The following is a 12,493-nucleotide window of genomic DNA, read 5'->3' as shown; positions in this document are numbered from 1 at the left end:
TCTTTGATTACTGCTGGGCAGACGTGGGAGTTCTGACCCCTGTAGGCCTCTGTAGATACCACCCTGGCTGGAAGGGGCAGGAGGGCCTTCCCAGCTGCTCTCCCAGTTGCCTCCACTGATCCCACAGGGAGGGATATGGCCTCCTTACCACTGTGCAGTGGTGAAAATCCTGACTTTCCACTACTCTTCTGACACCACCCAAGCAGGGAGGGGGAGTGGCACCCACACAGGGCATAGTTTGAAGACCTTGGGGCCAGAACACCTGCTGGTGTTTGCAGCTTGCACTTTGGAGCTGGTGCAGTTAGGTACGTGGGTGGCTGGCCTGGTTTTTGGAGCCAAGAACAGAGTGGTCACTGTGGGGAGGAAAGGGGAGGGTTGTGAGGGTGGGGTGTGGCTGTCAACCACTCTCTGTGCTCTGGGGGCTGCAGGGCAGGGGGCACTGGATGAACAGATTCAGGCACATGGGTGCCACCCTGAAACCTACCCCAGGCCCTTCTCAGTGGGAAGACTAACTGCTTACCGAGGGTGCCGGCCCCAGGTCACCTGCAAGCCAGACAGGCACGGAGTCACAGGGCAGGATACCAATGTCCAGGCCATCGTTAGTGCCCAAAGGCTGATGGGACCAGGAGCTGATGACAGCAGGTTCCGGGGCCCAGTTTGTCCCTCCATGGCCAGCAGGATCCCTTGGGCAGCCACATCGCTCCTTCCCTGCCTCGGTCTTAGAGAAAAAGAGGCCAGAGCCACCTGCCTCAGGGGAGATGAGAAAGAGCCAGAGCTTCCTGCTGACCGCACAGCTGCTTAGTGGTGACACAAGCAAATATACCCTTTCCAGTGGCTCTTTGGAGCCAAGGGTCTTCTAAGGTCACAGCAGCAAACCCTCCTACCACCGGCCTCCTCCAAGGGATCAATATGCTGAAATGCTAGCTAAGCCCTGAGAGAGGGCGGCGTGGCCTGGGGTCCCCAGAGAGGGAGGGAGCCAGTCTGCTGTTTTCACGAGGTTGTGGGGACTGGAAAGTTGGGGAGGGGAAAGAGAGGGTAGCAGCGAAGCTACTGCCCTCCACAAGGATGGGGCTTCAAAAACAAACCAAGAGTCACCACTCTCCTGGGACCTGCCCCGACTAGCCACTCTGATGCTGTGTGGCCTGCGCCAAAGTGTTTCACCTCTCTGGGCTCCAGGCTCTTACATGCCACAGCTTGATAGTGTTCCACTACCCTCAGTGTGCAGAGTGAATGCTCAGGGTTTCACTCTGCGTCCTGTGGTGAGAGAGGCCCCTTTGCCATCCATCTCTACTTTGATTACATGCAAAACAAAAGTACAAAGTGACTAGTTTTTCTCTGTGTCATCACCAGGAAAACTGACACATTGGCATTCCAAGTAGGGGGGCACAGACTCAGACATCTGCAGGGTCAGCTGAGTGACTAAGTGGGGAAAGTGTAAGTGTAAGGCAATAGGGAGTGGTGGGAACTGGGGTGAACTGGAGAGCCTACGCCCCATCTGAGTGGGCAGCCGCTGCTCAGCTGTCCCCATCCAAATCCAGCTGTCCCTGTCTGCTGCCAGGTGCCAATGCCAGGTAGGCAGCGACGTATCTTCTAAAAGTCAAGAAAAGCCAGAGGCCTGAATCTTTATGCAAAATGTTTACCTTTTTAGATGTTAAAAACAAATGTGAACTTTTAAATAACACTGTTACAGGTTAAGCAAAACATCTGCAGACTGGGTTCATCCCTGGGCTGCTTGCAATTTGCAGCCTCTATGGCTGATCGTGTGACCTGGGCCTTTGCCCTTTCTGAGGCTGTGCCCTCGTCCCACCAGAGGGTGTAGTCACTGTTCTGTGGGGCTCAATGACAGGACTTTACAGCTTGTAACGTGCCTCCCACTGTGCCTGGCACAAAGTAGGTGGCGCCAACCTTAGTTTTACCCCTCACCACCCCGCTAGGAAGGGACTTGCCTTGGCATGGTCACAAGCAGACCCAGAGAGAGCCGAGACACAGAGCTGGAAGGGGGCAGGCAGGAGGGCTGCATGGCCCGGGACTCAGGGCCAAGACGGGTCCCAAAGCCCAGGCGGGGCCGGAGGAGGGGGTGGGGAGTGAGAGGAGGCTGCAGCTGGGGCTGGAGCCTAATAAAACACTGAAGTTCTGGGGACAAACGTGAGCAGCAAGGCTGGGTGGGGTGGGGTGATGATATTGGATGTCATTCTCTTGGACATTTGGGTCACGTGCCTCAACAAGCAAGAGTGGCATTACCAAAAGCCTCATGTCATTATGACCATTTATAATCACTGCCACTTATCGAGTACCTGCTGTGCACAAGCACTCTAGGAGCTTGGTCCCACACAGTCCTACCACGGTCTCATTAAACCTGCCTACTAATATCCCTCCCCTGGGCATGAGGCAGTCGAGGCTCGTAGAGGCTGGGTGCTTGCCTTTAATGGCAGCGCTCACGAGGCAGACCCCTGTGCTCGGTGGCCCCGTGAGCCACCGCTGCTGGGGCTGGTGTTTTGTGCAGCCCCTTCTCCTTGAATCTGGCCCCATCACTTGCTCTTGATTGAGAGAAGGCAGCAGAAGTGACACTGTGTGACTTCTGAGGCAAGATTATAAAATGAACTTCTAGCTTCTGCATGGATGTCTCGGAAGGCTTGCTCCCACGGGGAGCCTGGCACCGCGCTGAGAAGCCACTCCTGCTGCGAGCCCCCGCTGAGCCCCCGCGCCAGCAGTGCCGCCAGGGGCCACCTGGACGCCCAGCCCGGCCGACGCGGGCCTCCGACTGAGGCTCCGTGGGAGGCCCCACGCCAGGGCCACCCAGCTGTGGGCAGTCAGCCCGCTGAACCATGAGAGATAATCATAAATTTTTATTTTACACCACTAAAGTTTGAAGCGATGAGTTTGTTATACATCAGTAGAGAACTGGATCGCCACTCACAAGTGCAGCGGAAACCCAGGCTGTCCTCCCATTACGGCTGAGGACGCTGAGGCACAGGGAGGGTAAGTGACTTGGCCAGGGTCCGCAGCAGGGGAGGGCCCGAGGCAGGATCTGCTCCGGAGGCCACCCCTCAAGCAGCCCTCCGCACCGCCCCCCTCGGCCCAAAAGTGCGCCGCAGGGTGTGGGCTAACCTCACTGGGTTAGGTCAGACTCCCAGCCAGCGATCGGTCACCTTCCTGAGCAGCTGTCCCTCTAGGAAGCTGGCACCCCCCACCCTGCTCCCCGGCACCCACGGTCTGTTCTGCCCTGCTGGGCCGGGAGACAGAGGCTGGTGCTGTCTTGCCGTGGAGCTGGCCTCCTCTCTGGTGCCTGGGCCTCTGGGGCCAGAGTTTTGACAAATGGCCTCACACATATTAAACAAGAGAGATGACACTGCACAACCCTGGCAAGGCCCCAGATGCGAGAGATGAAAAATGGGGCTGATCTAGCTTGTGCACCTCGGTGACTAGGAGAAATGGATCAGCCCTAACAGGGACTACACACTGGACCCTGGTATTAAATACGTCAGATGGGAATTCGCTGCCCCTTGGGAGGCAGCCCCGAGGGGGCAGGGGGCAGGGCGGGAGACTCAGCTTCCGGGGAGGACGGGTTGCCATGGCCGACGCCCGCAGGCTCGGCTCTCGGCTCTGAGTGCCAGGGCGGAGAGCCGGGGCTCCGGGAAAGAGAGGCCTGTGGGAGGAAGGGGTTCAGTATCCTGGGCCAGTGACCTAACCCTTCTGAGCCTCGGTTTCCACATGTGCAACAAAGGGGTGTGGTCTGTGTTTCATTTCATATCGACATGGTATTTCCTGGGCACTGGCATGTGTCAAACTGTGCTGAGCACACATGAACTGTTCTACTCTGACCCCATCACCTCCCAAAGGCGGAATGCAGAGGGTGAAAGCATGGGCGCTGGGGCCTGCCTGCCTCGTCCCGGCTTTGCTACTCACAGGCTGGATTACCTTGGACGTGTTATATAAGCTCTCTGTGCCTCAGTTACCCTCCAAGAGGTGCCCACCTCACAGCACAGTTGTGGTAATGACATGTCAGTGCTCAATACATATAGGAAATTATTAGAGACACGTGGTCAGTACTCAGAAATGTTTGTTTCCTTCCTTTGTCTCCTCCTCTAGCTCAGGGTGACTATTTCTGGGGTTGAGATCTCAGGAAGGAACTGCTGGTGGGGAAAGGAGCGGTGGGTAAAAGGGAGTCAGAGCCTGAGCTGGGTTCCCTGCAATGGTTCTACTTAAAGAGAATCAGGGGTGGTGTGAACGGGTCAGGGTCCCTTTAAGGCACGTGCCTAGAAGGGGGCAGAGCCATGCAGGGAGGGAAGAGGGGGAAATGTAGCAGGAGTCCCCACTGGTCTGCATTGGGCTTTTCTTAGTCATAGCTCTTCCTGGCCCATTCCGACCACCTTTCCCCAAAGATGCTCTCTTACCACAAGCCTTCCCATCTGCATCCCTCTCCAGCATGCTATCCTTTCCCTCCTCTGTCAGTTTTCCTGACCAAATGCTTCCCTAAAACCCTGCCTGCCAGAGATGTCAGTGACTCTTTCTCTGTGTTCCCACAGTTGTGTGTAGTGACCCTCCCACACACACATCATGGCACAGAGCAGGGTCTCAGCCCCTCAGTCCCATTACGAGGCTGCCTTGACACTGCTGTAACCCCACCCTTCCCCTGCCTCACACCTCGGAGGGTGGCTGGCCCCAAGTCAGTGCTCAGTACATAGGTGTTAAGTGAGCCACCAGAACCAGGCGTGTACTTCCTGTGTAATGGACAACTGTGGTCACTGTCTTTCTAGCGCTGTCTATTCCTTCTTCTGATAACAGCCAACTCTGGCCCCACCAACCCCCCAGTTTTCTTCGGGGGGACCTCCCCTCCTCCTCTCTCTGTCCAAGGGTTTGGGTGGGACCCATACCATGTGACTCAGGCCAGATCAATTAGAGCAGCTCAGTCTCCTCAGAGTCTCACGTGACTAAAGCTAAGCCAGTGAAAGTCATAACTAGGGTTTTGACTGGAAATAATGGAAAGAAATCCCATCTCTCTGCTGGTGTTGCTACATTTGTGTGAGGCCTAGAGCTGAGTACAGTGACCGTCTTTACTATCACTTGGGGAAAAGCTGCTTGTGAATGAATCCAACACAAAGACAATGGAGACAGAAAAGCGGGGGGGAATGACTGAGTTCCTAATGAGCCTCCTGGACTCAGCTTGCCCAGCATCCGTTCCCCCCACTCACCATTTGAGAGTCTTTGACTCGTTCCTGGCTCCAGGGATGCACCTGATCAAGCTGAGCCGGGAAACTCATGGCACTCCCTCAGTCATGGTGATTGTTCAAGAGAGATAGTGACCAAAGTTGGGATCATCAGAGGGAGGCTTGGGATTTTAGTCAACACGGGGGAAAGGGAAGCCCCGTCTTTGCCTGTACGTGAAGGAAGAAGCAACAGCCTCGGGAAGGAAGGCTGATGAGGGACAGAGTTCAGATGTGAGGGGCAATGCTCAGGTGACCACGGAGGAGGACTCACCCGTACTGACGCCAGCAACTCTCAATCAAATGTATCCTGAAGTCCATACCACAGCTGCACTTTCTGTTTTTAGGAACCCGCGCATTTCTATATTGCTTAGACTAGTGTGGGTGGGTTTTTTTCCTGTTACAACACATGCCCCCGCCCCCCAGCTGATCCCCCTGGACTTTTCAGTTAAACAGACTAATACAAATCCTTGTTTACCTCAGTCGTGATTCTATCACTATGAGCAAAAGAATCCTGACTGATTCTGCCTTTTGCATGCCATGCTCTGAGAGGTGACTGCTGTTCCCTTGCTCAGAGCCCTCGCTAGGGTCCGCCTCACCCATCGGGCCGCCCAGAGCCCTCCATGGCTCGCCTGCCTTCAGGCCTTGCCAGCTTCCACCTCCACCTTCACAGCAGCTTCTAAGACAGGGGTTGGCAAACTTTCTCCATAAAGGGCCAGGTAGTAAATATTCTAGGCTTTGTGAACCACTCAGCCTCTGTCACAGCTGCTCAGCTCGGCCACTGTAGCGTGAAAGCAGCCACAGACTATACATAAATAATGAGTGTGGCTATATCCCAATAAAATTTTATTTATGGACACTGGATTTGAATTTCACATATTTCACATTTCACAAAATATTCTTTTGATTTATAATCAAGAATTTAAAAATGTAAAATTCATTCTTAGCTCGAGGGCAGATTAAAGCAGGTGATGGACTGGATTTGGTCCATGCGATATAGGTTGCGCACCCTGGGCTACCCCCACCTTCCTCCAGCCCCCAAATGGGCTAAGTAGCTGAAGTCCCAGCCTGCCTTGGGGTCCTTGTGTCTGAAGATCCAAAGCCACTTACCAGAAGGACCACCCGTAGTCCCAGGAATGGGGCCTCCAGTCTTCAGGGCCGAGGCTCACGGTGACCTGGAACACCTGCGTGTACATCATGTGGGCTACCATCCCCAGGAGGCCTGTGGGGGAGCAGAGCAAGGAATCAGGAAGCAAGGTGGGGCTTTGTGCACCCGCCCCGGCCTGTTAGTGCTAGGGGAGAGCATGGACCCCGCTGGGAAGAGTGGTCTGTAGGACCAGAGCACAGGAGGCCAGAGAGAGGCTGTTTTCTAAGCTGGCCAAACAGCTTGAGTTTGAGCCAGAGGGCAAAGGGCAGCCTTGGAAAAATGTATGCAGCAGAGATAGAGTTAGATCTGTATATGGATGGCTAAATTTTTCTGTTAAGAACCAAATAAGTAAATGTTTTAGGCTCTGTGGGCCACTTGGTCCTGCTGCAACTATTCCACTCTACTTCTGTGGTGCAGAGGAGCCGTGGACAACATTTAAATGCCAGCGTGGGGCTGGATCAGCCCAGGGCCTGTAGTTTGCTAATACCTGTGTTAGAAGGTCATTTGGGAGAAGGAGCCTAGAAAGGGTTTTTTAAACTTCAGGTCTTAACTCACTAGACGAGTGGGTCAGGAAAGCAACTTCATGGATTGCAACCAGCGCCACAAAAATAAGAATCGAATAGAATAGAAATATCTACTACCATTGAATGTAGCAGAAGTAAATATTGTTTTGTGTGTGTGTGCGCGTGTGTTGATGGTAACATGAACTATTATTCTGTGGCTCATGGTTAAACATCTCTGAGCACACTGGCTGGGAGGATTCCATTTCCAAGAAGTCTGGGTGAGAGTCCTCTTCCAGCACATTTCACCGTGGAGCCCTGGGCAGTGCACTTCACTCCTCTGAGCCTCAAGCCCTTTAGCCCTGAGGTGCGGATTATGACAGCTAAGGTGAAGGGTGGATGAAATGGCAGCCTCAGCGTCTGGTGTCTACTGGACACGCCATCGTAACAGGGACCATGGTTATTATAAGCCAGAGACACTTCTCTGCATGGACTGTGGCCTCTGGAGCACTCATGGGTACCTCAGTGTGTGGCTAACTGGCATGGACTGAACTTGAAGATGGAGTGATAGCCTAGCTGTTGCGGCTCAGTGGGTTGAGCGCTGGCCTGTGCACCAAAAGATCGCCAGTTCGATTCTCCATAGGGGCACGTGTCTGGGTGGCAGGCCAGGTCCCTATTTGAGAGGAGAGGGGCAGCCGATCAATGTTTCTCTCCCTCTCTTTCTCCATCCTTTCCCCTCTCTCTAAAAATAAATAAAATCTTTTGTTAAAAGATGGAGTGTTGATAAGGAGGGAAGGAGTAGATGATAAAGGAAGAAAGGAAACCAACAATGCTTATGTGCCTACTGTGTGCCAGACACTATGTCATACTTTATCTCAATCATTATCTCTTTTAACCTTCGGAACAACGCCTGGAAGCACGTGGCCCTGATCATTGAGCTTACTTCAGAGGCTCCAGCACATGACCCCAGGCCTGACGGAGACAGGGAACTCAAAGGTGATCGAGAGGTGCCGTCTGTGTCTCTGGGCCAGGCCAGCCTCTCGTGGACACTTCCCACGGCTCTCTGACCTCAGGTGAGGGCTACTCTCTTGGGCTGCGGGGGACACTTGAATCAGGAAATGCAGGGAGAGGGCGACCTCAGGGGCCCTGGAAAGGCTCAGCATCCCCCAGGCTCTCCCTGCCAGGCTCTGTGGACAGCCAGGACCCATCCTGCCTGGGCCCCGGCCGCTGTGCCGGAAGCCTCCGGGCCCCTCTGCCTTGGCTCTGTCGGAAGGAGGAGGGGAGGGAGTAAAAATAAACAAATAGCTTATTTTTATTTACTTGACACAATTTTTGGTGAACTTGCCAACAGCCATACCTTGTTCTTAGGAACTGATGCATGGGATTCCTTGATAATGATGTACCATGTTGTGTTTATTGCATCAATTGATGGTATTGAAGTTACTTCCAGTTTTTTCTCTATAAGTGATGCTGCAATTAGTACCCTTCTACAAGTCTCATACTAATCCTCACTAATACTTGAGATTATAGAACACTAATAATTTTGCCCACTGCATGCTAAAACATGAGACATCAACATTAAGTTTGATACTTTCCTTATTATTAATGAGCTTAGGCATTTTTTCACGTTTATTAATCACTTCTATTTCTTCTTCTACAAATATACCTGTCTGTACCCTTTGTCGACTTTCTTATTTTTTAATCTTTTTTTATTATCAATGGGTAAGAGTGCCTTATATATCTTGTATACTAATCCTGTCTGTTGCATGGACTACAAGTAATTTTTACTGCTTGTCTTTCCCCATGTACAGAGTACCTCTTTTTAAAAATTAATAGACTTTATTTTTTAGAGCAGTTTTAGGTTTACAGAAGAATTGAGCAGAAAGTACAGAGAGTTCCCATTGCCCCCTCTCTCCACCCCATGGTTAGTGTGGTACATTTGTTACAATTGATGAACCGATATCAATACATTATTGGTCGGTCACCAAATCTATGGTGTGCATTAAGGTTCACTCTTTGCATTGCACATTCCATGGATTTTGACAAATGTATAGTGACGTGTTGAATAGCTTCACTGCCCTAAAAATCTCCTGTGCTCCCCTACTCACCCCTCCCTCCCCGCCCCCACCACACCCCTGGCAACCATTGATCTTTTGACTGTCTCCATAGTTTTTCCTTTTCCAGGTGTCCCATAGTTGGGCTCAAACAGTATGTAGCCTTTTCAAACTGGCTTCTTTCACTTAGGAATGTACATTTGGGTCTGCTCCATGTTTTTCATGGCTTGCTAGCTCATTTCTTTTTATTGCAGAATAATATTCCATTGCCTGGATGTACCACAGGTTACTAATCCATTCACCTATTGAAGGACACTTCTGTTGCTTCCAAGTTTTGGTAATTATGAATAAAGCTGCTTTTGTCATACATTTGGATATTTGATATAGTCAAAGCTATCAGTCTTTTCTTTTTTGGTTCGCACTTCCTAAGTTTAAGAAAACCAGCACCATAAGCAGATTCTCCGGTATTTCTGTAACATACTTATAAATGTTTGTTTAATTCCTCTGGAATTCATCTCAGTGACTGGTGTGAGGTAAGGTTCTAACTTAACTTTCTTAAATGAATAGCTAATTGTTTTGAACCCTTATAAAATAAAACAGTCTTTTTCCACTGATCTTAAATGACACTTTCCCACCATATTCCAAGCCCCACACATACATGAGTCTGTTTCCTAAACTCATCATTCTGTCCCATGGATCTTTCTCTGTTCCTGTGTCAGTACCACACTGTTTTAATCAGTATAACTTGCAGTAGAATCTTACATGGAAGGACACGTGTCTCTTCCTGGCTGCCCAGTGCTCACTCCCACTGGAACTGCTGCCCTACCCAGGAGCTTCGCCCCTCGGTGGGACCCACCCCTTCCTCAGCCCCCACCTGAGGGCTGGACCTTGCTCTCCAAACCTCCGTTGTTGCAGTTTCTTTGGCTTGTTCCGTACTCTGCCAGTCCAAGTGCCCTTGGAGTTATCTGACCTCTCGGCGCCTTGGTTCCCTCATGTACGAAATGGGGAGAGCAGCAGCCATTGGGAATTGCAGTGAGCATCCACTGAAGAGGGAAAGCTCATGGGAATGACCGCTCCTTATATCAGGACAACGGGGACATGACGGTATTTTTATATACAAGAACTCTCAGCTAGACCCAGAAGTTAGACCCAGCTTGTTGGCAGAATAATTAATTTTCTGAATTGTTGGTTTAGAAAAGCATTGATTTCTCAACTGAATTCCGTTTATTCCCAAATCTGAAAGGCCATGCTTTAAGAAAATTCAATAAATAAAAATTGCAATTGGCAAGATTCTCCAATTGTATTGTGAAGATTCTGCTTCAAAAATCTGCCCCTTGCCCATGTTTTCTGGAAGCGTGTTTGTTCTGTCAAGTGCGGTCCGCCGACCAGTGACAGCTGTCATACAAGTCCTCAGCAGAAGGAATTGTTCAGCTCATTTAAGTTTTTAAAAAATGACTTCTTGGCGACGTACCAAACCTCCTGAGTTCGGGGAGACTGAATGGAGGAGCTTCCCTGCCGCCGCGGCTTCCCTGAGTGGGCCCGTGTGGAGAGTCACCGCTGTGATGGCGCCTCCCACTGGGTCCGGACTCTCCCCACTCCCGACACCATAAATGGAATTCCCAGCCTGTAGGGTGAGGGTTAAGCAACTTATACTTGTAAAACACTTAGAACAGTGCTTGACACATAATAAACCCCACGTAAGTGTTTCTCGAATGAATGAAGGAACGAATGCATGAATGAACGCACACATACCGGGGACTCACTGTGTAAACCTGCTAGACTAGGTCTGTTTTGCTTTCCACAGAATTCCCCAGCTCCTAGGCCAGGGCCTGGCACGCGGTGAGTGTTTAGTGTGTGTTTGTGGAACGACTAGTTGGCTGCTGACTGCAAGGTGCTTGGGCGTATCAGGCCGGCTGGTGTTGAAGGTTTAGGGTCTGGGATATGGGACTGAGTTAGGACAGGGCCAGATTTGAACACTTTATAGAGAAAGTAGGGGATGTGAGCAAATGTCAGAATGATCATTTATTTACTTATTCATGTTCCAGATACTATTCTAGGGGGGTCGGCGGGAGAGGCTGGAATAGACAGATAGATGTCCCTGCCCTCAAGGGTCTCAGGTATCAGAGGAGAGATGCAGACAATGAACACATAACCTGAGAAGAAAATTTCAGGTAAGGAAAAGTGCTGGGATAGATAAAATAGGGCAAGGGACCAGAGAGTTCCACTTCAGACAGGGTGGTCAGAAAGGGCCTTTCTGAGGAGATAACACTAAAGCAGAGGCTCAGACAGGGGCAGGAGGCTGCAAGCAGCTGCACGGACATCTGGGGAAGAGTGTGCCAGATGGAGCCACGAAGGACGCCTGTCAAGGAGAAGGAGCGGCCCATTAGGTCAAAGATGAAGGCAGGGAAATGACTATTGCATTTGGCAACATGGAGGCCTCTGGGGACAGATGCCTCACTGGAATGGGCTGAGGAGAGGAGGAGATACAACAGCCAGTATTACAGAGAAGACTTCAAAGCACATTGCTGGTGGAGAGGCAGAAACAGGGGTGAGTGTGAAGAGGGGAGACAGAGAACATCCCTGTGCTTAAACGGAAAGACAAGCAGGCAGGAGAGACCCAGGGTGCGGGGAGCTCAGAGGGCACTGGAGGGAGCAAGGAAGGAAGGAGGTCAGAAGGGTGTGGAGGTTCCAGAAAGACAAAGGGGCTGGCCATTGATGGGAGCTGGGACAAGTCTCTCAAGGGAACAGAGAGGGTGAGTTTGCACTGCCGAGCCCGCACTGGGGCAGCTTTGCTTCTCCCCTGTCCTCCGCGGGGAGGGGCCAGGCTGCCAACTGAGAGCCAGACAGCGGATGTGGATGTTCTGAGGAGGGGTCTGAGGAACGGGGAGAAGGTGTGAAATAGTCTTTGCAGAGAGTGGAAAAGCACAGACGCACCGCAAATGTGCACCTCGGGCAGTGCTGCACGCGTGGGACCCTGTGCACACGGATTAAAAGTGAGACCAGGCAGCACGGCGGTGGGATTCTGGCGGTGAGAGAGGAGTCAGCCTGGTGAGGCAGAGTGGGGCCTCCCGAGGCTGGAGGACACCCAGGAGTGCCAACGACAGGAAGCCTCCCTGGGGGAGGGGCTGGCTGGTCCCTGGCCCAGGTGACCCCTTCTAAGGAAGGTGCTACCATGATAGGACTCGAGGCAAAGACACACCACTGAATCCAGGGCTCCTCTCGCATCTGGCCTGCCTCTCTTTTGCAGGGTTTGGACGTATTATGCTAATGGCATGCTCCATTTAATTGAGATATCAGGGAGGCGGCTGATTAATTAATTTATAATAGAGTTTATTTTTAAACATGCTGTCTAAGCTATTACTCAGAACATTCAGAGAGCATTCATGTCTAAACAAATTTTCTTCTGTACGTGGGCATGATCTGGATTCGCCAACATCCCATACACGTCGTATCCGGGGAATAAGACACGAAGAGGCTGGTGAGGACCTGGAGGAAGCTGAAGCCAAGGAGATGGGGCAGGACGGTGGCAAAGGGAAACAAACCCCCGCTGGGTAGCCTGACATCAGCTAGTCACGGACATGTATCGAG

The 12,493-nt window shown here is 51.6% G+C and overlaps 1 protein-coding gene across 1 annotated transcript in view; it reads right to left on the bottom strand.

Moving 5' to 3' along the window:
• Nucleotides 1-12,493, bottom strand: part of GSG1L (GSG1 like) — a 200,312-nt gene that overhangs the window by 36,384 nt on the left and 151,435 nt on the right. Inside the window, exon 4 of the mRNA XM_054582822.1 lies at nt 6,315-6,426. Coding sequence (XP_054438797.1) covers nt 6,315-6,426 — 112 coding nt within the window. The remainder of the gene's footprint in view (nt 1-6,314; nt 6,427-12,493) is intronic.

Source organism: Pteronotus mesoamericanus, unplaced genomic scaffold (assembly GCF_021234165.1).
Source record: "Pteronotus mesoamericanus isolate MK-2021 breed Mesoamerican mustached bat unplaced genomic scaffold, CSHL_Meso_final contig_72, whole genome shotgun sequence".
Taxonomy (NCBI): Eukaryota; Metazoa; Chordata; class Mammalia; order Chiroptera; family Mormoopidae; genus Pteronotus; species Pteronotus mesoamericanus.
This window is presented reverse-complemented; position numbering and strand designations above follow the sequence as displayed.